Source organism: Canis lupus, chromosome 9 (genome assembly GCF_048164855.1).
Source record: "Canis lupus baileyi chromosome 9, mCanLup2.hap1, whole genome shotgun sequence".
Taxonomy (NCBI): Eukaryota; Metazoa; Chordata; class Mammalia; order Carnivora; family Canidae; genus Canis; species Canis lupus.
Window position 1 is genome coordinate 38,199,067 of NC_132846.1, and position 27,872 is coordinate 38,226,938.

The 27,872-nt window shown below is 39.0% G+C and overlaps 1 protein-coding gene across 8 annotated transcripts in view; it reads left to right on the forward strand.

Moving 5' to 3' along the window:
• The window catches only part of SYT16 (synaptotagmin 16), a 232,198-nt gene that overhangs the window by 15,442 nt on the left and 188,884 nt on the right, over positions 1-27,872 (forward strand). Inside the window, exon 4 of one of the 8 annotated variants that reach the window (XM_072838859.1) lies at positions 1,957-2,187. The exons of the other annotated variants lie outside the window; for them this stretch is intronic. Coding sequence (XP_072694960.1) covers positions 2,175-2,187 — 13 coding nt within the window. The 5' untranslated portion in view covers positions 1,957-2,174. The remainder of the gene's footprint in view (positions 1-1,956; positions 2,188-27,872) is intronic. 8 annotated transcript variants of the gene reach the window in all.

Below are 27,872 nucleotides of genomic sequence, written 5' to 3' on the forward strand. Positions count from 1 at the left end.
GAATTCGTTTTTCTCAATGCAGATATGTACCATCTATTCTCTTTCTTTTTTGGAGGCTCTGCCAGAGCCTTGGGATTGAGGGGGTTTCAGATGAGACCCCTGTTCAAGGGGTAACTTTTTGCTAGCAATCAGGGCCAGATGTCATTACAGGCGTGATCCTCCACTGAACATGGCAGGCTGATCCTTGAGCCAGGGGCTCAGCATCCATAAGGTTCGTGGAAGGCCTGCTTCTAAAACGGGAATATTTTTAAAAAAGATTTGCAAGAGAAAGAGCACGAGTGGGGTGAGGGGCAAAGGGTGAAAAGACTGTTTTCGCTGAGCAGGGAACTGGATGCGGGGGCTGGATCCCTGGACTCTGGGATTGTGACCTGAGCCAAAGGCAGATGTTTAACTGACTGAGCTGCCCAGGCATTCAAACCTGGAATATTAATAATATGAGTATAAATCCCTCAGCAGGAGAGTCCTCTAGGAGCATGCTTTTCATATTCACCTATATTAAAGGTCGCTTGGATTCTTCAACATCCTAGGTTCCAAACTTACCCGTTGACAGTATGCTTCTGGTGACAGGGTCACTCTGCCACCTTGTGGCCATGCTTGAGAATTGTACTTCCCCAGATGGCCGCGTTTTCTCTACATCCTTGTACCTTGCAAAGCTGAAATTGGTCACCCTGGGTTGTTTCTGCCTTTGCCTTTGAGAACGAGTATGATTTGAAGAGTCACAGCACACACAAAAAGAAGACTTTCTAACAGTTTCATTTTTTTAAAAGATTTTATTTATTCATTCATGAAAGACACAGAGGGTGGGGGGGCAGAGACACAGGCAGAGGGAGAAACAGGCTCCACACAGGGAGCCCAATGTGGGACTCGATCCCAGGTCTCCAGGATCAGGGCCTGGGTTGAAGGCGGCACTAAACTGCTGAGCCACCCGGGCTGCCCTTTCTAACAGTTTCAAACAGATGTATATGTGCAAGAAACTTTTATTTCTTATGTAAGAGCATCGTGGTGTATTAGGTAATGTGTATTCAAAGCCAGAATGGGCCAATGTTCTGTCCCAAAGCTGTCTGAAGGATGTTCTGGGAGATCTTGTAATTTTCCTAGGGATTTGAGTGAACATTGTATAGTAGGTATTAATTTTAGATTACAATATTTTCATTGTTTTAGGTCACATTCCTTTATTTCTCTAAATTACATGGAATTAGTTGTCCGGTTGGAGGGGAAATTCAATCTCAGTCATTACTAAGGTAACTTTGCCCACTCCCTGAGCTCATATAAGAATCCCAGGCTGATGCAGTGCACAGATTTGGCATAGGGCCCAGTCTACTGTCCACCATCGGCTCCATCATGACGCTTGCACAGTCTTATATGCTGCAGCTGAAGACTGGAATAACATCAAAGCCAAGCCAGTTGACTCTCAGCTGCTCACATCAGTGGCCCCTCTGATTCATAGTACATTCACTGTAGGTTTCCTGGAGTGGTCCCTCCTATCACCTATGCAGGCACAGTGGGAATGGGGTCTGGGTTTCTGACAGAGTACAGTCTGTTAAACTCAATCCTTTCTTGGTCTTCAAGGATATCCATTTCTATTCCCCTTTGATATTACCTTTCCTCCACAAACTACTGTCTGAACAGAAATTTGCTTGGATACCTTGCAGCTTCCACTCACCCTACGATACAAAAAACCATTACACATTTCATGTGACTCTGGCCAAGGAGTCCAGAACTCCACACATACAGTTTTTTATCTTCTTGGGAGGGAGAAGGAAAAATGCTGATAGCAATAGAAGCAGGAAGAAAGCACAGACTGACATCTCAATAAATTATGCAACTCCTCCATCATGTTTGGTGTAGACAGTAGGAGAAGTAGACAGTAGGAGGCCTCTGCAGGGCAAAAACATCTCTTTACTTGGGTCAGCCCTAACCACTGAAAGGTGTTTGTTTATTGGATTTTGACTACAGGCTGAGTACTGTACTGGGTTCTTGCAATATGAAGACCCTGCAGTCCCAAGTACCTGATGCAAATGGACACTATGTGCCAGGAGAGCGTGCAGCCAGAGTTGTGAAGAAATGCTGAAGGAAGTGACAATTCCACTGATGCAACAGGAAAAGTTACCTGCAGGAGAGGACATTTGAATGGGGCCTGGAGATAGCAGAGAAAGCTTCACAGTGGGAAAGAAATGAGGCATGCAGGTACATGGAAGCAGTGGGGTCCACCCAAGCACAGGTCTGAGTACTGGAAGTACACAGCTGATCATGGGAAATGGACATGTAGGAACAATCTGGGGAGGGGCATGGGGGCGAGTACAGGTGAGCTGGGTTGGAGCCTCGTCCCAGAGGACTTCATTTGTGGCATTAAGAAAATTTTCATTTATCTTTTAGGCCAGCAAGTCACAGTCCATTTGCTATTGCATTTGATTCCTATGGGTTTACTTAGGGAAATGTGTCAGTCCCTCAGGGCTAACTATGCTTTTGTCTTTTTCTCTCCTGTTCAAGAAACTGTAATTAAGCTGGGAGGGAGCCTTGTGGAACACAGTGGAGAGGGAGAGACGATGAAGAAACCTGGGTGGGGGACACAGGAGGTGCAGGATGGGGCAGGGGCAGAAGTGAGCTAGCAGTTATTGGAGCAAGCCATACAAGAGGTGCTCAGGGACTGAGCTCAGGTAATGTGTGGGGAAAATAGGGATGAAAGAGACAAGGTGGAGGTAGAATCCAGGGTTTATATGTTTGAGATTAGATACACAGAGTGAAGGAGAAATGAAAGATTATAGAGCTTTTAAGATTAGACAACTGGTTGGATGAAAATCTCATTGTTTGATACAGAAGGTAAGAGAAGAAGCAGATTTGGAGATCAAGATAATGAACAAAGGTCTTCAAAGTGGCGGTGACGAGAGGTGGCTGAAGACTGGTGGGTTATTCCCTTTAGTTGCTTAAGGGAATTGAAGCAGCCAGATTAGAGAAATGAAGGATAAAGGGAGCCAAACAGGTAGAGCCAGTGACTATAGGCTGTTTTGTCAAGAAATCCGTACAAGGTAAGGAGATGAGAGGGTGGCTTAGCATCCCCTTAACCAAGGAAAGATTTGAGTATATTTATAGGCTTGATGGGCAAAAGCCAATGGAGGGGGAGAGCCTGAAGATTTGACAAACAGAATAATTAATGGTACAGTCACCCAAATGAGAGGAAGTCATTGGATTAGGTTAGCCCTGTGGTTCCCTGTCATTTGGAACTAGTTTTGGGGATGAGGGACCAATCTGGCTCCAGAATCTACTGAAATGGGGTAGAAATCCCTTGGGATCTCCCCGGGGCTGAATGCTTACATGTGTAGGAAGTAACAGAAGGTTTCCTAGGCTCATCTACAGACAGCAGTTTGGTCTCCCAGACTATCAGGATCCTTTTGGAGGGAACAATGTGTGATTAAAATTAAAGAAACAACAACAAAAAACAATAGCAAGGCACCACTCAGTAGTCCCTGTGTGGGTACACATTTACAGCTGGATCCCTGGCTTTTTTCAGTTACAGAGAATGCTGGGGAGTACCCTAGCTCACTCAGTTTGGTTTTAGAAAAAGGAATGGCTCAATCCTGTGTCACTGCTTTTGTATTCAAAAAATACACATGATTAGAAGCCACAGAGAATTTCTAGATTAACAATTTTTATGAAGTCTTTTGGAAATCTGAGTCTCTTTAATTTGAAATTCTTTAATTTTAACTGGTTATCTTTAAACTGAAAAACATTTTGGTCTGCTTTTGTTAAATCTACCCAGTAGCTAGATTGTGAACACTTTGAAGAAAGTGAAGAAATAGAAAGGGATTCTCTTATGTCTATCCCTTTGATGTCCTCTGTATCAGATGCATTTGACAAAATCTGTTGTTTTGGAGAAATGTGTCTATTGCTTCTGTTTGCTCTTGTACATGTCAGTGATCATTAGTGAACTTGAACATTCTTCTGACTACTCTTGAGGCTAACATCACATCTTTTTGACTGTGACAGAGCGAAGGGATTGAACTGGAAGTTATGAAAATGACAGTTGCTCTAAAGGATCATTTAAAAATTCAAGACCTTTTTTTATTTGAAAGAAAGAATTGGGATTTTCTTTCTTTCTTTCTTTCTTTCTTTCTTTCTTTCTTTCTTTCTTTCTTTCTTTCTTTCTTCTTTCTTCCTTCCTTCCTTCCTTCCTTCCTTCCTTCCTTCCTTCCTTCCTTCCTTCCTTCCCTTCCTCCCTCCCTCCCTCCTTTCTTTCTTTTTTCTTTTCTTTCCTTTTCTCTTCTCTTCTCTTCTCTTCTCTTCTCTTCTCTTCTCTTCTCTTCTCTTCTCTTTTCTTTTCCTTTCTTTTCTTTCGATTCAAGTTGTTACTATAAACAGAGTTTCCTTGCCTGTTGAATTACTGTTGTTTTTTTAAAGCACAGAGTTTAACTTTTTATTGTTCTTTACGCGTCCCGAACAAACACAGCTTTAAAGCCAGAAGAACTGAAATCATTTCCGACCTTTGGGCTACTGGGCCCTTTACAGGCTGGATATCTTTGTCCCCATTGCTATGTTCATTCAAGTTTTTTTATTTATTTTTATTTTTTTATTTTTTTTATTTTTATTTTTTTTGTTCATTCAAGTTTTAATTGGCAGGAGGAAGCCTGCATTTTGCAATTGGGCAACTCAAACTTAGAGAGCAAATGTACCCCATAGGGTTTACCTAAATTTTACAAATACTTTTGCTTACTTTTTCCTACTTGCATAGCTGTGACATATGCAGCAAATACCTCCCCACTCTCACTTCACTTGTCTGTAGAAAGAACTTTGGGATCTTAATTTCTAGTACTTTGGTTCTTAAGACGTTTTCTTGGATTTTTCTCTCATGACACTTGTTTTGATAGGAAACAGGAGGCAAGATGATATGAACTATGTGTACTTTACTGAATAAGTATTATTCTTTTTCTGAAAGGACCCAGATAAATTTATTGATATTAGCTTCGTGTTTCCACAAAGCTTTTTTCTTTTTAAAATTCATTAACTATAAATCACAAAGTCCTTCAAGTTAATAGGAGACCAAGGTAGAGGGCATGTTTGCACTGCCATACTCTTTTCAATGCTATCTGAATCCAAGTTAATTTGCTAAGGAGAGTTAAAGGAACAAGCTTATCTTATGCCTCTTGGTGGATTAATTAAACCTTAATTTTGCATGGAACTACAGATGTACATGTATATATAATAGGATGATTGTTAAGCTATTCAAAACTATTATGCCAAATAATTTACCATAAGAATAGATTGGTAATTATGTTATTCATTTACTTATCAATCCTTATATCCAGGCAAATTTTTTCTTTTTTTTTTTTTTTAATAAATTTTTATTTATTATGATAGTCTCACAGAGAGAGAGAGAGAGAGAGAGAGGCAGAGACACAGGCAGAGGGAGAAGCAGGCTCCATGCACCGGGAGCCCGACGTGGGACTCGATCCGGGGTCTCCAGGATCGCGCCCTGGGCCAAAGGCAGGCGCCAAACCGCTGCGCCACCCAGGGATCCCCAGGCAAAGTTTTTCTACATGAAAGGGGATCTAGATTTTTTATAATAAACTTGAGTGGTTTGTATAAATTTAAAACTGACATTGATGAAAAAAAGACTGAGAGAGTCTTTTTTTCATCAATGTCAAATTAACACATGAACTTCGTATCTTTCTACTCAAATGTTATCCCTATAGCCCTCAAAGGAATCTGAAAAGGAAGTGCCAGGAATGTGCCTGGTGTGGTTGAAGAACAGTGAAGCGGCCAGCCTAGCTAGACTCAAGAGAGAGTGGAGGAGGGGAGTTTATATGGTTGAGGGCCAGTTGGGGTAGACTTGAGACCTAGTAAGTAGGAAGACATTGAGTTTTATTTTGAGAACCAAAGCTAAAAAGGAGTTTGATAACAGAAGTAACATGATCTAATATACATCCTAACAGTACTGCTCTGGCTGCTTTTTTGAGAATTGACTAAAAGTAAATAAAGGGTGACACCAGGTATATAAAATGTAGCTTGATTCAGTGGGTAGCAGTGTTAAGGGGTGAGACCTAGTCAGATTTTGGAGATAGACACACATGTACACATTTGCGCCTTGCTGTCTCCCACCAATCTCTAATCTGATATATCCTATTTTGAGGATAGAACTGATAGCATTGGCTAATAGGCTGAATTTGGGGTAGGAGAGAAAGAGAGATACAAAAGATCACTCTAAGGATTTTGACTGGAGCAAGTGAAAGGGGCTGCCATGAACTTGGAGGAAAGATTGGAAAAGTAGGCTTAGGCAGATGAGGGTTGTAGGAAAGGATCAGGAGTCTAGCTTTGGAAATATTGAAACTGAGATGTCTATGAAACATCCTAGTAGAGACACTGATTTGGCATTTGGATGTCTGAGTTTGGAGTTCAGGGGAAAGAGCTGGTCTCAGTATAGAAATTTGAGAGTCATCCGCATTTGGGTGATATTTAAAGCTATGATCTCCAAAGGAGTAAGCATAAGCATGGAAAAGAAGTGGCCAAGGATTCAGGGGTCAGGGAGGGGACTAGTAGAGATTGTGAAGGAACAATCAGGGAGTTAGGAGGAAAAACAGGAGAGTTAACTATTGTAGCAGCCAAGTAAAAATTTGTTTCGAGGAAGAGAGAATGATCAACCATGCCAGATATGATCAGTTAGGTAAGGATTACCTTTGTGTGGGTTCTTTTAAAAGCAGGCCTTGCAGACAGGTTCCTGGGTACAGATATTAATGTGGGAGGTGAGGGACACCTGGGTGGCTCAACAGTTGAGCATCTGCCTTTGACTCAGGTTGTGATCCTTGGGTCCAGGGCTCCCCATTAGGCTCCCTGCGGGGAGCCTGCTTCTCACTCTGCCTATGTCTCTGCCTCTCTCTCTGTATCTCTCATGAATAAATAAATAAAATCTTAAAAAAATTTTTTGGGGGTGATCCTAGGAGTAGGAGTGAGAAACTGGGGGAGGTGAGGTCTTGAGGAGGAATGCCAGCAAAGGGTGTGTTATCAAGGTGACTGCTTTTGATTATGGGGATTAACTTCCCTGACACTTCTGAGAAGGATACAGAGTGCCACCAGAATGTCTATTCAAATAGTGGGGAGCTGGGATTTTTATTGGTTAAGGGTTTTCTCTCCTCTACTGTACTTAGCAAGTTCCCATGGGAGAAAGACTGAGGCAGAAAAGCAGAGAGAAGTGATGTGGGTGCTTGATAAGCAATGTTGTCAGTGGGCATAGAATCACAGCTATAGCTGAGACCAGAGGTGGGCCCAGGGGATGTGAAGCAGACCATCACAAGTGTCTGCTTCAAAGACTGCCCGCTGACTGTCACATTTTACAAAGTAGATGACTTTGGCCTTGAGAAACCCTTTGATGGAGGGGCCAGGCAAACCTGTTTGGAGTAGGTTAAGGAAAGGAGAAGAATGACTGGAGAAAGTGCAATAGGATAAAAGGAGAGTGCTTTAAGAGGGTGCACAGGACTTGAGATCAGAGAGATTTATTTAAGATGGGAGAAACAATAGCATTTAGTCTGATGGGAGTGATGTGGTAGAGACGAAACTGTATGTGAGGAGAGAAAGAGGACTGGATGGAATCCAGCCTTTGAATCGGTGTGACTAGTGTCTAAATGGAACCTTAGCCTTAGATGGGAATGTGGACACTTCATCGGTAGTACAGGGAGAGGAAGAGTGCCTTGAGATAGATAGGTCCTTCGTTCCTTGTCTGTGAAAGAGGAAACAAGGTCAGCCAAGAGCAGTAGGATGTGCTGGCAGTTTGGGGAGAAAGGAGAGGGAGTGCGGGTCCTCTGAGACTGCAGTGTAAGGGGTGGCAGGGGTTAGTGGGGAGGAACCCTTGGTGAGCTCTTGGTTATTGCCCTTCCAGGAGGTAAGTACAGAAAGTGAGACTAAGCATTTAGAAACTTTTGTAGCAGTTGGCATTGCTGAGATAGTTTAATAGTCTTTTACAAAAGTATTGGTCTGTAATGGATTGGAAATAAGAACATCAGCCCCTCCCAATAGATAGTGAGGCACAGGACTAGGAGAGTGGGGTTGGGTGGAGGGTGGACTGGGACATAGGGAAAGATTGCCACAAGCATTGAGAATCCCTCTGAGGTTTGTGGCCAGGAATATGACACAAGGCTACTCAGCTCACCCAGCGTTTTCTCCAGCCTTGCTCAGCTGTCTTGAGACGGAAAGTCAGCAGGGTGGGCAGAGAGTTGGCTTTTAGCAGGGTGTGGTTTTGCTAAATGGGTCCCAGGCAGTGGAAAGATGCAAGTGAGTAGAGGGAGTGTGCAGTGAACTGCAAAGCTGTAAGCTAGGAGAGGGAGGAAGAACATCTTGAGGAGGGTGAGGGGCATTGGAAAGGAAGTGGGGTCCAAGGAATGTAGGTCCTGGAAGAATGGGGAGGGGTAGTTTAGAGTGGGAACTCTAAGAAGAGTGAACTAGAAATATAGGAAGTGGTGATCAGAGAGCTGGATTCTCAGTAATGAGATTCATCACCACATTGCTCACAGAGCAAACCCTGGGAATGAACCTGAACATGTTATTTTGCATGTGCACAGTGGACAATTTTGAAGCACTAGAAGTCATGTTGTACTATTTCTTTATGGACACAGAAATGCTCATGTTAAGTGAAGAAAAAGTAGATTACAAAATAATTCACAAAATTAAGTTTGAAAATTTACAAAGATCATTTTTTCTTTTTATTAATTTAAATTTTGTCAGTTAACATACAGTACAGTATTGGTTTCCAGAGCAGAATTCAGTGATTCACCACTTACGTACAACACCCAGTGCTCATCACAAGTGTCCTCTTCAATACCCATCACTCATCTAGCCCCTCCCCCACCTCCTCCCTCCATCAATCCTCAGTTACAAAGATCATTTTTAATGGTAGGAATATAAACATTTTAATGCACAGAAGTCTTGACCATGGTAGAGTCTGGATGGTTGAATTACAGGTGCTTTTTACTTTCTTTAATAACATTTTCATACTTTATTGCTATATGCTTATATTCTTATAGCTTTATCGAAGTATTTACATGCAACAAAATTTGCCAATCTTAAGTGCACTATTCTGTAAGTTTTGAAAAATGTATGGTTTTGTAACTGCATTTATAATTAGAACATTTTCCTCACCCCCAAAATTTTGCTCATGCCCCTGTGCAGACAGTCCCCTACCCCCTGTTCCCACCCCCTGGCAACTAGTCATGTTTTCTATCATACAGTTTTGCCTTTTCTAAAATTTCATATAGCTAGTGTTAAAAAGCAAAATTCAAATGAGAAAATCCGAAGATCTAATTGACTTTATTAGATAATACATGAATCGGGCAGCATCCCATTTAGCAAGTAGAGGGGAGCTCTACTAAACTAAACAAAAATAAAAAAGCCTTTTCAAGATGGTGGGCATGAAAAAATAAAGGAATTTGTTACCAAGAAATGCATATTGGTTAGGCAAGTTTGGCCTTTTAAGACGAGCAGAAAAGACAGATCAGTCAGTTTCCTAGTATTGACCATTCGATGTTGACTGACTGAAGGTTACATTACGGGGGGTTGAAACTGTGGGTTAGGTATTATGTTTTGATTTACTGATTTGAGGACTTAATCTAGGTGATGCCATTTCAGGCCTGGAGTTTTCATTTTAAAGATGGAATCATATACTATGTTGTCTTATGACCAGCTTCTTTCTAACATAGTACTTTAGAGATTCATCATTGTTTTTTTTTTTTTTTTTTTTTTTTTTTTAATGTGGGACTCGATCCTGGGTCCCCAGGATCTCACCCTGGGCCGAAGGCAGTGCTAAACGGCTGAGCCACCCGGGCTGCCCAGATTCGTCACTGTTCTTGTATATATCAGTTGTTTGTTCTTTTTTACATGGAGGAGTATTCTATCTTATGGATGTACGTTCACTAGTTGGTGGACTTGGTGTTTTAGGTTTTTGACTGTTATGAATGAAGCTGTTATGAATGCTCACAGGCAAATGTTTGTTTGGATGTGTGTTTTCATCTCTCTTCAGTAAACATCTAGGAGGTGAGTTGCTTGATCATATGGTAGGCATGTGTACATTTAACTATTAAAAATTGCCAAAATGTTTTCCAAAGTGTCTGTACCGTTTTATATTCTCACCAGCAATGTATGAGATTTCCAGTTATTTTACATCCATAGTAACAATTACTATTGTCAGTTTATTTTTATTTTAGCCATTCTAGTAGGTATGAGGAGATATCTCATGGTGGCTTTTACATTTTCCCAATGACTGATGATGTCAAACATTTTCTCATGTGTTTATTTGCCATCTATATATCTCCTTTAGAGAAGTGTGTGTTCTAGTTTTTTGTCTAATTAAAAAGTGTTTTGTCTTTTTATTATGTTACTAAAGTTCCTTATGTATTCTGTATACAAGTCCCTTGTCAGATGTACGTTTTGCACATATTTTCTTGTAGTTTGTCACTTGCCTTTTCATTTTTCTATGTGTTTTGAAGAGCAGAAGTTTTTAATTTGGATAAAACCTAATTTTTCATTTTTTAACTTATATTTTCTGCTTACTGTTCTACTTTAAGACATAGTTGCCTAACTGAAAGTTACAAGTATTTCTTCCCATGGTTTTTTTCTAGAAGTTTTAAAATGTTAGATATTACATTTATTATCCATTTAATATTTATGTTGTGAGCTAAAGGTCAAGGTTCGTTGTTTTTGCATATGGACTTCTAATTGTTTTAACACCACTTGTTGAAAAAGATTATCCTTTCTCCATCAAATTGCCTTGGCACTTTTATTGGAAATTGATTGACCATATATGTATGGGATTATTTCTGGAATCTATTCTTTTTCAGTGATCTTTTTGTCTGTCTTTACATAGATACCATGCTGCCTTGATTACTGTATGTATGTATATATGTATGTATGTATGTATGTAGGTGTGTATTGCAGTCAGGTAGTATAAGTTCTTTTCAACACTGTTTTAGGTAATTGAGGTTATTTGTATTTGCATATAAATTTTAGAATTAGCATGTCAATTTCTATGACTGTGTTCTTGCTGGATTTTCTTGTTGTACAGTGCAATATGGTGGGGGGAAAAGAAATAAAAGACGTACAAATGGAAAAGGAAGAAATAAAACTATTTGCACTTTCATCCTCATGGTGTTTCATTTCCTTATGTGGTTTATAAGAATCTTGCTAGTTCATCTTCAGTGAGAGTTGCCCCAATACTCCAAACCTTGAAGACTGATATGCCCTGAGTTATGAACTGGAATCTACAGAAATATAGAAGTAGTAAATGAGTCTAGCAATTTCATAGGATGTAAGATAAAATATACAAAAAAACAAATTTTCTGTATTACTAGCAATTAAAACACTAATATTTATAATTAAAAAGCAATACTACGTACATTAGCATTCAAAATATGAAATGCTTATAGAACAATGTAACAAAACATTATAGTTTTGACTGTTATCTCCCCAGTCTTAGGGAGAAAGCATTTTAGTCTTTTATCATTAAGTCTGATGCTACCTGTAGGTTTGTTGTAGTTGCCTGTCGTCAGAATGAGGCTGTTGCCTTCTATTCCTAGCTTGCTGAGCATTTTGATCAAGAATGTATGCTGAAGTTTGTCTGATTTTTCTGCATCTATTGAGAAGATTAGTTTTTCTTCTTGAGTGTTAATATGTTGAGTTACTTTGATTTTTGAATGTTGACCTATTTTTGCATTACACAGATAAAGCCTACTTGATCTTATGTATTATCCTTTTTTAATGTGTTGTTGGATAAGATTCTAAGCATTTTTGTGTTTAGGTTCTTGTTCATGAAAAATATTGGTCTAAGTTTTCTTAATGTTATTGCCCAATTTTGGTATCAAAATAATTCTTTCCTCATAGAATGAGTGGGGAGATGTTTCTTTATCTTCTATTTTCTTAAATTGTGCAAAACTGGTATTATCTTTTTTAAATGTTTGGTAGGATTTTCTAGTGAAGCCTTCTGGTTGTGGAGGTTGTTATTTATTTATTTATTTATTTATTTATTTATTTATTTATTTATTTATTTATTTATTTATTTATTTATTTAAAGATTTATTTATTTATTTATTCATGATAGAGAGAGAGAGGCAGAGACACAGGCAGAGGGAGAAGCAGGCTCCATGCCGGGAGCCCGACGCGGGACTCCATCCTGGGACTCGATCCTGGGACTCGATCCTGGGACTCGATCCTGGGACTCCAGGATCGCGCCCTGGACCAAAGGCAGGTGCTAAACCGCTGAGCCACCCAGGGATCCCCTGTGGAGGTTGTTATTTAAAACTACAAATTCAATTTCTTTAGCAGATATGAACCATTTGGATTGTTTGTTTTTCCATACGAAAAGTTAAAGTTTTTTTTTTTTTTTGTGGTAAGAACATTTAACATAAGATCTACCTCTTAGCAAATTTTTAAGCATACAATATATTGTTATCATAGGCCCTATGTTGCACATAAATCTCCAGAACTTATTTTTCATAACTGAAACTTTGTACCCTTTGACCAACACCCCTCCATGTCTCCCTTCCCCAGCCCTTGGTAACCACCATTCTACTGTCTGCTTCTATGTGTTTGACTATTTTAGATGCCACATACAAGTGAGATCATGTAGTATTTGTCTTTCTGTATTTGCATATGTGTTAGCATAATGTTCTCTAGGACCACCTATGTTGTTGCAAATGGAAAGATTTATTTTTAAAGTCTGAATAATATTCCATTGTATATTTATACCACGTTTTCTTTGTTTCTTCATCCATTGATAGACATTTATTTCCATATATTGCCAATTGTAAATAATGCTGCAGTGAACATGGGAGTACAGATACCTCTTTGAGACCGCCATTTCAATTCCTTTGGATGTATAACTGTAAGTGGGATTGCTAGATCAATTTCTGAGGAAACACCAATTTGTAATTTGTAATTTTCTGAAGAAACACCCAATTGTTTTCCATAGTTCCACTGATTTACACTCCCACCAACCACTCCCTCTTGTCCACATTCTCACCAACTCTTTCCTTCCTTCCTCCCTCCCTCCTTCTCTCTCTCTCTTTCTTTTCTTTTCTTTTCTTTTCTTTTCTTTTCTTTTCTTTTCTTTTCTTTTCTTTTTTCTTTTCTTTTCTTTTCTTTTTTTTCTTTTCTTTTCTTTTCTTTTCTTTTCTTTTCTTTCTTTCTTTCTTTCTTTCTTTCTTTCTTTCTTTCTTTCTCTTTCTTTCTTTCTTTCTTTCTTTCTTTCTTTCTTTCTTTCTTTCTTTTTTCTTTTCTTTTCTTTTCTTTTCTTTTCTTTTCTTTTTTTTCTTCTTTTCTTTCTTTTCTTTCTTTTCTTTCTCTTTGATAATCGTCATCCTGGCATGTGTGAGGTGGTTTGCTTTTCCCCAATGATTAGTGGTTTTGAGCACCTTTTCATACTCATTTTGGCCATTTTTATGTTTTTTTTCAGAGAAATATATGTTGAGGTCCTTTGCCTATTTTTAATCAGAGTTTGTTGCTTTTGAGCTTGTGAGTTCTTTATATAGTATAGTTTTAGGTATTAATCTCTTATCTTAAATAAGGTTGAAAAATATTTTCTCCTTTTTCTTAGATTGCCTTTCTATTTTGTTAATTATTTCCTTTGCTGTGCAGAAGTGTTATAGTTTGGTGTAATCCTACTTATCTATTTTTGCTTTTGTTGTCTCTGCTTTTGGTGCTGTATCCAAGAAATCATTGCCTAGTCTAATGTTTAGAAAGTTCTTCCCCTATGGCTTCTTCTAAGAGTTTTGTTTCCGGTTTTATGTTTAGATTTTAAATCATTTTGAGTTGATTTTTATATGGTGTGAAATAAGGGTTCAATTCATTGTTTTGCATGGGAACATACAGTTTTCCTTGCACCATTTATTGAAGAGACTATCTTTTTCACGCTGTGTGTTCTTGCCACCCTTGTTGAAGATCAGTTAATAGCGTATGCAGTTTATTCCTGGATTCTCTGTTCTATTTCTCTCTCTCTGTGTATGTGTGTGTGTGTGTGTGTGTTTTAATTTATTTGAGAGATAGGGAGAGAGAGTGAGTGGGAGGGGTAGAGGGAGAGGGAAAGAGAATCTCAAGCAGATTCTGCTCTGATCCCCATGTGGGGCTTGATCTTAGGGCCCTGGAATTACGACCTGAGATGAAACCAAGAGTCGGACACTTAACCAACTGCATCCCCCAGGCACCCCTGGTCTATGTGTTTTTTTCTTTTTATTTTAAAATTTTATTTATTTATTCATGAGAGACACACATACACACACAGAGGGGCAGAGACACAGGCAGAGGGAGAAGCAGGCTCCACACAGGGAGCCCGATGTGGGACTCGATCCCGGGTCCCCAGGATCAGGCCCTGGGTGGAATTTGGCGCCAAACTGCTGAGCCACCCCAGCTGCCCCTATGTGTGTTTTTATGCAAGTACCCTGGTGTTTTGATTACTGTAGCTTTATAGTATTTTGAAATTAGGGTGTGATATTGCCAGTTTTGTTCTTTGTGCTCAAAATTGTTTTGTCTATTTCAGGTCTTTTTTCTGTTTCTGTAAAAAAACGTTGAGATTTTGGTGGGGATTGCATTTGAATCTATAGATCACTTTAGGAAATATGGACATTTTAACAATATTAATTCTTCAAATATGTGAAACTGTGATGTCCTTCAGTTTGTCTTTTTAAATTTTACAGTTTCTTTTATTTTGTTGAACTTTTCATTTAATCATGTATTGTTTTCCTGATTTCATTTTGTTGTCTGTATTCTCTTGTAGTTCATTGACCTGCCTTAAGTTGATAATTTTGAATTGTTTATCAAGCAGTTGATGGAGTCCATTTCTTTAGGGTCATTACTAGAGCTTTGTTAGTTTCCTTTGTTGACGCCATATCTGCCTGATTCGTCATGATCCTTGTAGCTTTGCATTGGCATCTGCATTTGAAGGAGCAATTACTTCTAGTATTTACAGACTGGTTTCAGCAGATAAAGATCTGCTGGGTTCACAGGCATATGGAACTGCCCTTCAGAGCCACAATCTAGTGGGGCTGAAGCTGGCTGAGGAGGCTGCTTTCAGGTCCACAGTTAGGCCTGTTGTTGGTAGACCTGCTACCAGGGCACAGGTTAATATGGCTCCTGCTGGATGTCCTGGTATCCAGGGCTGCCTCTGGGACTGTAGTTGAATGGGATAAGAGTAGAGTCACAGGGCTAATTCTAAGTCCACAGTTGGGTCCATGGTGGGCAGGCTTGTTTTCTAGGATTGTGGGCAGGTGGGATTGATGGTAGGATCTTGGATAAACTGGGCTGGACTGAGTCCACAGGGAGATGGGGCTGCTCCTGGGTCTGCAGCCATGTCTGAAAATGGCAAGCCTGCCTTTTCAAAGTGGCTTTCCTAGTTGTTGGACTCTACCATGAGTCTTAATCTCCTACCTAGATCCCAAAGCTCTCACAAAGGTATTTTGTCTATGGATTGTTGTCAAATCCATGTTTCTATGGGGAGGATGAAGGCTGAGGACCTCTGAATGGCTATTTTGTTAATATCAGTGATTTGTTTCTTTTTTTTTTTTTAAGATTTTTATTTATTCATGAAAGACACAGAAAGAGAGAGAGGCACAGACACAGGCAGAGGGAGAAGCAGGCTCCATGCAGGGAGTCTGACGTGCGAGACTCGATCCCAGGTCTCCAGGATTGTGCCCTGGGCTGAAGGTGGCACTAAACCACTGAGCCATCTGGGCTGCCCTGATTTGTTTCTTTTTGAATGGACTTTGGTCAGATGTGTCTTTGAAGGAATTTTTCCATTTCATTAAAGTTTGTTAGGATTATTGGCATAATTTTGTTAATAATATTCCCATTATCTTTTCATATGTGTAGGATTCCTAGAGATTTTCCTTCTCTCATTTCTGAAAATAGTAATTTGTGTTTTCTCTTTTTTATTTTGATAGGCCTGGCTAGGAGTTTATCAATTTTATTATTTTTTTCAAAGAAATAACTTTTGGTTTAGAACTAACATACAGTGTAATGTTAGTTTTAGGTGTACAATATAGTCATTCAACACTTCCATACAACACCTGGTGCTCATCCAAGAGTATTCCTTAATGCCTATCACCTGTTTCACTCATCCCTTCCACCCGCCTGCTCCCCTGGAAACTGTTAGTTTGTTCTCTATATTTAAGAGTCTCTTTCTTGGTTTCCCTCTTTCTTTATTTCCCGCCTCCCCCCTTTGCTCGTTTATTTTGTTTTTTAGATTCCACATATGAGTGAAATCAGATAATATTTGTCTATTTCTTACTTATTTCACTTAGCATAATACTCTCTAGCTCCATCCACATTGTTGCAAATGGTAAGATTGCATTCTTTTTATGGCTGAGTAATATTCCATCTTATACATGTACATATGCACAGGCATAACACATCTTCTTTATCCATTCATCAGTTGATGGACACTTGGGCTGTTTTCCATAATTTGGCTATTGTAGATAATGCTGCTATAAACATTGGGGTGCATGCATCCCTCTGAATTGGTATTTTTGTATTCTTTGGGTAAATGCCTAGTAGTGCAATTGCTGAATCCTAGGGTAGTTCTATTTTTAACTTTTTGAGGAACGTCCATACTGTTTTCCAGAGTGGCTGCACCAGTTGGCATTCCCACCAACAGAGCTAGAGGATTCCCTTTTCTCCAGTCCTCATTAACATGTGTTGTTTCTTATGTTCTTGATTTTAACCATTCTGACAGGTGTAAGGTGGTATCTCATTGTAGTTTTGATTTGTATTTCCCTAATGATAAGTGATGTTGAGCATCTTTTCACATATTTATTGGCTATTTATACATCTCCTTTGGAAAAATGTCCATTCATATCATCTACCCATTTAAAAAAACTTATTTTTTTATTTGACAGAGAGTGAGGGAGAGAGACATGATATAGCAAAAGCAGGGGGAGTGGCGGAGGGAGAGGGAGAAGCAGGCTTCCTGTTGAGCAGGGAGCCTGATGCGGGGCTTGATCCCAGGACCCTGGGATCATTACCTGAGCCAAAGGCAGATGCCCAACTGACAGAGCCACCCAGGCACCCCTCTTCTGCCCATTTTTAACTGGATATTCATTTTTTGGGTGTTGAGGTTTATAAGATCTTTACATATTTTGGATATTAACCTTTTATCAGATATATCATTTGCAAATATCTTGTCCCATTCTGTAGGTTGCCTTTTAGTTTTGTTGATTGTTTCCTTCACTGGGCAGAAGCTTCATTTTGATGAAGTCCCAATAGTTTAAGATGGAAGCATTGATTTTAAATCTTTGTATTTTTATAATATAGGTACTGTGCTAGCTGCATCCCACAAATTTTTATATATTTTGCCTTCATTTTCATCCAGGTCAAAATATTTAAAAATTTTTTATGACTTATTTTACTCATGAGATATTTAGAAGTGTGTTTTCCAGTTTCCAAATATTTGGGAGATGGTCTAGAATAGTTTTTTATTGATTTCATATTTACCTTTATGTAATTATGTGACATATTTTGTATGAGGTGAATCCTTTTAAATTTATTGAGACTTGTTTTATTGCCCAGATTGTGGTCTTGGTAAATGTTCCATGGGTACTCGATCAGGATGTGTATTTTTTTTGTTGTTGTTGGGTGGAGTGTTCTATAAATGCCAGTTAGATCCTTTTGGTTGCTAGTGTTTTTTAGTGTTTTAGATCCTTACTGAATTCTGGTCTACTTTTTCTATCAATTATTGAAATGGAGTATTGAATTCTTGAACACTAATTATGAATTTGTCAATTTCACTTTCTAATGTCTTCAGTTTTTGCTTCATGCATTTTGAAGCTTTTTTATTCGAATAAACATTCAGGGTAATTATGTACTCCTGATAAATTGATCCCTTTATCATGAAATGATCCTTTTTTTTTTCTGGTACTATTTTTTATTCTGAAATCTACTTTGATCTTAGTATAGCCATTCAGCTTTATTTGGTTAGTGTTAATGTGGTTCCTCTTTTTCTATCTATTTATTTATTTTACATACCTTTCTATATCTTTTTACTTAATGTAAGTTTCTTATAGTAGCTTGCATTAGTTAAGTCTTACTTTTTATCCAGTATTACAATCTGTTTTTTAGTTGGTGAGTTTAGACCATTTTTGTTTAAGGTAATTATTATTAATGTTGGATTTAAATCCATCATACTGTTTATTTTATATTTGTTTTATCTGTTCCTTGTTTATTTTTTTCTGTTTCCTACCTTTTTTTGGATTAAGGGAGTAATATGTTTCTATTTAACTTGGAAAAGTTACTTGGCCTCTTTAAGCTTCATTTTTTTTAATCTGTAAATGTATGGATGATTTTAGCTCCCTTACAATATTATGTCATGGATTGGAAGTAAAATATGAGAAGCAATCAATAAATAGTTGTTATTAATAGTTGTAATCACACTATGAATATGGCTTCATATCCTGATTTTAAATCCAATTATAAACATTTGATGCATTGTTTTATAGCATTTGTTGATGCATAGTGAATTACCAAATGCATAATCATAAACTATTCCCTGGGTTAGAGACATAACGTATGCCTGGATTATTTATTTACAATTTTTCCTATGAACACAATTCACTATCATACTTGTAGCTGTCTTAAGTAAATTAGAAAATACTTAATATAGCCAATTTGAAGCTCCATCTTGGTTTGAAACCTGTGTAAGAGATCTCCCTGCACCAGTTCACCTGAAATTAACTGGATTTTAGTAGCCCCGACTCCTCACTCTGCCTTCTTTGGCCCTTTTCTATCTCTTTCCAAGGGAAGAAAATTTCTTCTCCACTACTGTCCATGGTAGCCAAGAAGACAGCTGAGTAGTAAGGAGTTACTTGCTGAGACCAAGGGCACATCTCACCCTGAATTCTAATCTTTGTCTCAAGGTTCAGGAAAGGACTGACTTTGGTTTAAAGGCCCTCATCCCAGCTCAGATTTCCTCTTGTTTTCTTCTTCAAGGAGAGGAGTTCACACTTGTCTGTTTGCATGTGTAACCATCTCTAAAAACTGAGTTTAGCTTTGCACAATTGGCTTATATTTTGGTAAAAATACTTCATTACTCTTTTCTGTCAAGCAATTCACTTTACAGAACCTGTTTTGAGTCCACTATAGAAGAGAATCATACTAAAACATATCCATAGATATGGAGTGATATTAGCAAATTATCCCTACTTGTTTGGTTTCTTGTGAAAAGCAATTATTTGTTAAGGATAGCTCAATGAGAATGAGTTAAAATATTGACTGTAGATAAATGCTGGGAAAAGAGCATGTGAATTGTAAAAACCTGCGAAATTTGGGTATGAGATCTCAGCTGTGCTATAATGTGTTCTATCCTCCTTCTACCAGGACTCTGCATGTCACTTGCCTCTCCTCCTTTGTACTTTTTGTTCAGATGTTGGTTGTGGATAGTGATATTTTTAGAATGTCTACCAGAAAACAAATCTCTTTTGTGAATAACATTTACTCATAGCATAATTTTAATATATAATTTTTATTCTAATAATTTTTCTACACCTGAAGAAGAATGATACAAAGAGGGCCAAGGGGGCAGAGAATCTTCTTGTAACACATGAGGGATTAATATTCATAATAGAAGTAATAAAATATTTTGATAATTTGTGAATTATTTCCTGCTTTTGACCATTAATCCCAGCTATCCATCATAATAAAGATGGAATTTCATGTAAGGAGAGTTAAAAGTAAGGTGATGTTCTTAGTTACCCTGTGGCCTTCTAGGAAACTGTAGACTGACAATATTGTTTTCAGAGGTATGAAAAAAAGAGCTTGTGGCTCCTTCTGTCTTTTCTTACATGTTGTGGGATTTGGGGCATGTTTAATGAGAAGTTATCAGTGTTACAAAAAAGTAGTTCTGCCTTCAGAAGTTACATTGATTAATGCTCAGAAAAATATACTGGCCAATTTTGAGGATAAAAGGTTACTTCTGAAATTGTATATGAGTTCTATAGAAGATGGTGGCTATGGACTCTAGTTATGCAACCCTTTGCAAGACAGTGTTGTTGATGTTGCAGAGAAATAGTTATTCTCTTTCTAAAGACATTGCTGTGGGGAAACTCCATCAAGTGCATGAGAGGAAACTGAGATAAGAAAATACATACAAAATTTAATTTTATGCCAGGGTGAGGTACAAAGGATATTTCTTGTGTTCAGGGGTTACTGTGCTTCAGAGATAAGCCTTTGTACTTTTCATTTACATTTGAAAAAAGATTAAAGGCCATCTAACTGAAAATCTTGGGAATCATAAAAGAGTGGAGGTCCCTAACTGTTTAATCTGTAGGATCCAAAAGTGGCCTTTGTATTAAATAGGCTAGCCTTATAGGATTTAAGATTTTTCAGAACCAGCGAAGCAAGATCTAATTTGTTTTATATGTTCTAACACTTTGCACATAGAAATTTTCCATTTGGTGTGCCGTGTGTGCCAAATGATGAAATGTATTGCCACTTTAGAGTCTAGTTATTCTAAATATAAAATTAAGAAGTAGAGGAGATGAGCTCCAGAAATGGAGACAGAACACACTGAGTGTTTTTTTGTTTTGTTTTGTTTTGCTGGCCTGAGACAGTTGCATTTTGGTGACTTAGGAGTAGTGCCCAAGCACTTGAGCACCTTGCCATGCAATATGCAGGTGTGGACTAGCAAGCACGGACACCACCTGGGAGCTTGGGAAGCTGTAGTCTCCCAGACCTGCTGAGGCAGAGTCTGCATTTTTATCACAATCCCTATGAGATTCATAAGCAAATGAGAGTTTGAGGGGCACTACTTGAAAATGATGAGACCAGCCTATGCATCACCTGAGGTCAGTGCTGTGGCTTTAGCGTGTGGATACATAATCCTTCTTGATTCCCCAGGGGCTAGTCTTATAAGAAAATGGCCCTGTCAATCTGCATTTTCCTCCTACAACTTCCTACTTTTGGATACATTTGGTAGTTGAAAGTAAGAAGTCGCAGAACAGGGGGGAATTAGAGAAATTCCTGTGGATTGTATGTACATAAAGACTGAGTAATTAGGAAAGAGCTGGAAAATTTTGAAGGAGAACTGAAACTCCAAGCTTATTTTTGATGTTCACATGGTTAAAACATTTAAAAAGGTACACATTGACTCTGGATTCTTGGTTGTAGCTATCAACTAGTTCTGGTTGATTTAAATAGCAACTAAACTGTGCGAAATGATGTTGCCTGGCTCACAGGGTCCGTGGGAAGGCTGGAGAGTCAGGCTGTGGCTGTGCAGCCAGAGTTGGAGCCTGAGTCAGCTTGCAGAGTGAGTCTGGTGGACACTCCGGTTATTGAGAGTGGTAGAGACTGCAGCTTGCTGCCTGGGCGCAGTTGGTACTGAACCCTGCATGCCCAGGCCATTCCTGCTGTGGCTGGAATTCTGCATTCTTTGTAGCATCTCTGTTCCCAGAGGGCGCTCTGAGTGATCTCTGTATTTTTGGGTGGGTTCATCAGATTGGTTATGCCCAGATCATGTACCTTTGTTCCAACTGCAAGTGAAGCTGGGAAAGCCAAGTTTTTGGCATTTGCCCCGTCACTATGGGATGTGAGCGCTACCTCATTAGGTTGGGGAATTCCATATACACAGAAGCAGGGTTGAGATGCAGGTGGACAAAAAGAATGATAAGTGTTTGCTAGGGTTGCCTGTGTGTGTGTATGTTTGTGTACACATACACACACATGCATGTGTAAATGAGTGTGTTCAGTTTACTAGGCACATTTATTTCAATTGGACACCTTTCTGATTTTATGATGAAGGTTGTTAATAGAAAAATAGGGGATGCCTGGGTGGCTCAATGGTTGAGCATCTGCCTTTGGCTCAGGGCGTGATCCCAGGTTCTGGGATTGAGTCCTGCAATGGGCTCCCTACAGGGAGCCTGCTTTTCTCTCTTCCTGTGTTTCTGCCTCTCTCTCTGTGTCTCTTATGAGTAAGTAAATACAATCTTTTTTTTAAAAAAAGAAAAATAGGATCATTTTGCAGAATCTTCCTTCTTTGTTAAAAGTGCTCATGTATATGAACATGAATATATATATCATGAATACCAAACATTTTTCTAGGTTGCATTTAACCAGGACAGAACTTGATGTTTTCTGTGGGATTGAAAAGCTTCCTAGCACTCACTCTGAAATAGTTCATTACATTCACTTTCTAAATGAGAATCACATTTAGTGAAACCCCGACCATGTAATCAAGATAACGAGAGATTTTTAATTTGCCCCAGAGTGACTCAGTTGTGGAGTACACACTTTGACTTGTGTTCTGATGGGAGGTTGAGAAATTATCGCTGCCTCTGTGTACATGAGACACAAAGCAGAAAACAAACTCAGCACGCACCGTGTCATATTTGTACTGAGATAACACTGAGGAACAGCTGTGACTCTTTCAAATGACTCTATTTGTTTGATAATTACTGGGTAAAAATAGTGCCACTATGGGCTATTTCAGGATGGCAGATGGCGTTCTAGATTATGTTCCTTTCCTTGTGCTCAAAAAGAACAGGATCGAGTCTTTCAGAAAATCACGGTCTGTGTGTGAGAGAGCATCGGGGAAGGGGCAGGGCACCATTTCAGACTCTGTTCCACAGAGAAGTAGGAAGCAGAGGTTGGGCTCTAAGGGCAACAGGGAATTGAATTATTCCAGTCCGAGCAATGATGAGAAATAAAGGCATCTGTCTGTTGCCTAGGAACAGAAATATCTTGTGGCTCTGGTACCACTGGAGGAACCAGGTCATTTACTTTGAGAGTTCACCCATCAGTTATTCAAACAGAGCTGAAATGAGCCTTGTTTTCTTCTTGGCTTTGTGAGCGGGTGTTCTCATTAGACACATGCCCCCCTCCCCCCCCCAGCTGTCTTCCACTCAGCAAATTGATGCTGATGCTCTAATGCTCCTAATGCATTGTCTCAAAACTGTGCAGGTCAGAAATCTGTATTAACTGAGAGTAAAACCAATAGATTTTCTTCAGGAGCTGGCCCTTGGTTCTTTTACTCTACTGTGAAGCCAATGGAGCTCCATGTGAGTGGAGCATAGCGTTCAGCCTTTCATCTCAATGGCATATGATGTTTGACATCCTGTTGGCATTCTCACCTCAAGGAGGGCAGGTTGTCACACATGCACTCTCACCATTAGGTCTAGAGTCAAGGAAGGAGGCAGAAACACTGATGTTCTGTGAAGTCTGAGGGCCTACTTCTTGGTACTAAGAAGGTAGGGCAAAGTTTTGCAACCTTATCTGTATATACGAATCTGTTCTGGAGCTTTACAAAATATATTTTGTAAGGTACTGCTCACCAAAATTCTGACTCATTGGATCCTTGGTGCAGCCTGGGACCCTATGGGTTTCAAACTTTTCCAGGTAATTAGACCTTAAAAGTCATTCCCATTTTCTCCTTACTCAGCCCCTGCTTAAGTGTCAGGCCTCTAGAACCAGGTGGGGGACAGATAGCCCAGCACAAAGTTCTTGGGCTTCCTCATTCCTGTCCAGAGCTAAGTGCTTGCCTTATGTCCTTCTCCCTAGGAAGCTCTCTGCATTGATGGTCACGTGGTTCCCACAAAGATGGATTCCTTGGTCTTCATAGTTGTAATGGGAATACTTACTCTCTCAGGAGCACTGAGAAGGGGAATTGAAGCTTGTAGTCAGGTAGAAACATAGTGAAAATATTTAGGAGGTGACTAGGCTACAGGAAGCTGATTAGCAGAGACCTAATCCCTGGGCGTTTCTGACCAGGAAGAGTGATAAGAGCAGAACATTCTAGGCACGTAAGCACATATCATAAATATCTCTGGCCCTGCAGGTGTGTGAATGCCTCTTAATTCCCCTCACCATTCTCTAGGGGTCTGAGGAAACTCAGAGTATTGTAGTATGCAGCAGCAAATAATTTAAAAAGTGAATGACATGTAGTTCCTACTTACCTTGTTTATTTATTTATTTGTTTTACAAAGAAAGTCAGCGATTTTTATTACATTGAAAGTGAGGGTGATTATAAAATAAAACCTTTAAAACATTTTCAGTATAATAATGAAAAAAAAAGTTGAACAATCCTCCTAGAAAGCCAAAGGCAGTTATATCTTGGCTCTTTTTTTTTTTTTTTTCCTCAGTTATGTAAACGTCTATTTGTGGGAACAACAGAGTTGATCCAGAAATCTCATTGTAAAAAGAGGTGAGATGGAGCCCTGCTATCATGTGCATGAAAGGAAACTCCTCCGGCAGCTCTGACATGTGTGATTCCCCGCTGCTGGCATTGTTATGACTAAGGCACCATTGGTCTGACTTTCAGGTATACCTGGCCAGGAAATCAATCTCATTGGCTACTTGGTCACACTTGAAACAAACTCACATTTCTCACACTGACTTGCCAAATCCTTAGGACTTTGGAAAGGAGAAAGAGAAGAAAGTTCAACCAGATTCACATCAAAACTTGCGTTTTGGAGCAATCTGAATTACTGATTCCTTTTCAGCCCCCATTTGCTTGCTCGCCCCTTCCTTCCTTCCTTCCTTCCTTCCTTCCTTCCTTCCTTCCTTCCTTCCTTCCTTCCTTCCTTCCTTCCTTCCTTCCCTCCTTCCCTTGTCACTTGCTTCTTTCATTATCAGCACAGAATCCAAAATGAACTTGAAGCTCTCCTCCTTCTGGTGATGTGGGCTAGGATGGATCAGAGAACATTAGAAGATTTTAGCTAACCTGTAGTGGGAGGTGTAATGCCAAGTGGGAGTGGCTTGGAGTGGCAGTTTAGGAGCTGTGAGGATTTGTCTCACAGCTATGTCTGTGAGGAACACACATTTACTTAATATTGTTTACTTAGGATGATGACGGTGTTGGCTCAAAACCCTTAGACCACCTGCTGGTGCTATCACTCTAAGCTACTAACAGTCTCTTATATGCAGAGTTGAGTACCTCTTCCCCATAATTTTCTGCTATTAATTTAGTTTCTTTTTGTGAGTCCACTTCTCATGATAGACTTAATGTATTTCTAAGGAAGAGGTCAGCTATATTCCACCCAGAATACAACCAAAGCAGCTACCACTGTGTTTACACATGGCAAACATTTAGTGGCTTTATTATTAATTACTAATATTTTATTGTTAATTTCCTTAGATGGCTCACATAATGATTTAAAAACAAAAAGGAGAAGGGTGTCTTTTCTTGCCTCCTATTGGGCCTCCAAGTTAACAAAATGAGTGATGGAGGGATTGCAACTGCCAAGAAGTAAGGATGCCTTTCAGCAGTACACCAGCAATACTTACTGCTTCTTTACTTCTGTGCGCTTGGCAAATAGAAAGAGCTCAGTAATTGTTCTCCCTTAACACTTTGGGCACATCACTTTACCTCTCTGGTCCTTGGCTGTAACATTTTATGATCCATGACTTTGTGACCCAAATATTATTCCTAGATCCCCCATTCCCATGGTCCCATGACCTTTTATTGCCAAAAAATGGCACCATCACTGACATCTTCATTTTAGGGAGCCTGCTCTTTGATATCTATCCCATCCTCCCTGCTCACTCTTTCTGGTCCCATCAGCCTTGCAGACCTAACCATTTCCCCACCACATTTTCATTATTCACAATATCCCTTTTCTCATTACTTTCCTTTTTTTTTTTAAAAAAAAAACTAGTTTAGATTTCATAATGTGTCAGTGTAGTTATTTAAGCAGCTAAATATTGCAAGAGAAAAATACATAAAAGTCCTCATTGAACTATAAATTCATGACATAAATCTAAAATTAATCCTTGATGCTACCTGGCAATTCTTATACTTGCTTAGTATATTTATTCTACTTTCTAGACTACTATTGCTCCCAGCTTCCTAGGCTTCTTTTCCATTTACCCTCAGCTGATGCCCTCGCCTCGCAATTTATTAGGAAAATAAAAGTAGTAAGGCAAATACCTATCATCAAACCTAACAGCCCTCTTGCATCTTTATCTATACTCCATTTCCAACATGCGTCTGTAGATGAAGTGTCTTTGTTCCCATCAAAGGCTATTCCTACTTGTTCTCTTCAAACTTTGCCACAGATATACTGAGGATATATTCTCATTTGTCCAGTTTAATAGTGGTTTGCATTTGTTGGCCTGACATAATTATGAAAAAAATAGTTCCCCATATAAGTGTCCCAGTTCGGACAATAAATTATACAGGCCCCTTTGTCATATGACTAAGTTCCAAATATGGGATGATCTGTTTCTAGACTCACTGTTCAGATAATCTTTATGCCAACATTACCTTGGCCTAGTTACTTCACAGGTTAGTTACCTAGCTTTATAATTAGTCCTGACACATGGGTGGAGCAAATGCTCCTTTCTTTTTTTATAAGTGTACTGGCTCTTCTAAAATATTATGTATTTTAGAATCAGTTGGCAAATTTCACAAATCCTGTTGGGGTTTTGGTTGGAGTTTCATTGGGTTTCTAGATCAATTGGGGGAGAATTGACATCATTATAAAAATCAGATCTTCCTATTCATTAATGCATGCATTGGTCTATTTAGTTTTTTCTTAATATCTTTTTGTAAAATGTCATAATTTCCTGTATCCAACTTGAGCAGATATTCTTTTGACTTCTTACTAGGTATTTTTACAGGTTTTATTTCTGTTGTAAATGGTGAAGTTAAAAATTATGTCTTGACTTGTTGTTGTTCTACTGCACTTGTCTTATATGCAACCAGTTTGCTAAGTTTTCCTTTTACTCATAATAGTTTATAAGTTTGTCAGGATTTTCTAGGTAGATAATCATATCATTTGCAAAAATGATTATTTGTTTCCTCTTTTTCAATCCTCTGCTTAAAGAAAAATCCCTCTTTTTATTGACACACCGTATATATACAGCAAAGAGCCCAACCCAAATAAGTTTACCTCTTGATACATTTTCACAAAATGAACATATTTATTTAGCTAGTACCTAGATGAGGAAACAGAGCATTACGTTTACCTCAGAAGCCCCCTAATGCTCCTTTCCATCACTATCTCTCTGAAGAATAACCCAGATTATTTCTCTGGTCTTATTGACGGGCTTATTCACAGCTTCCTCTCTCTAGTGTATCACACTCTCCCTTTCTGCTGGAATAGTCCCAGAAACATATAGACATGCTTTCAAATCATCCTTCTCAAAGAACTCTTCCTTGACCTATGTCTCTTTCTAGCCATGGCTCCATTTTGTTGCTCCCCTTCTCAGTAACACTTTTTGAACAAATGTCTCATAGTCAGTCCCTCTACTTTCTCACTTTATGGTTTTCTCTTTGACTCACTTGAATCTGGCTTTTGTCTTTGGTATTCTACTGAAGTAGCTCCTATCAAGATTCCAGTGACCTCCAAGAGACCAAATCCAATAGAAGGCCCTGTCTGTATCCTTCTCCATCTCTTAGCATCACTTGATGTAATTGGCCCTTGCCAATACCTTGTTTTCACGGCTCTATTTATTCATTTTTTTTGGGGGGGGTTCCTTGTCTAATGTCTCTTTCTCTACCTAGACTCTAAGTTCCATAGGATGAGGGTGAGAGCTAACTTTTTCCCTACTCTATCCCCAGTATCTTGTCCAGTGTCTGGTATGTAGTAGGTTGACAAATTTGTTCCCTGGGCCTCTGGGGTGACAGTACATAGGTAGTCACTTTAGTGTCATGTCTATTTGGATGCCTTACAGGTACCTCACACTCAACAGGTCCCAAATGTGTCTTTCATCTTATTCTGCAAACTCTCTCCTCCACTAGTATGTCCTCTCTCAGGGCACACATCTACCATCCATTAAACCAGAAATCTTAACTCCTTCCTCTTTGTCATCCTATACCCAATCCAACATGAGTACCTGATCACACCACTCCTACATATCTTTATCAAACCATCTACTTCCCTTCACCCCAATTCTCATCCTTCTGGCATGCCACCATGTTGAATGTT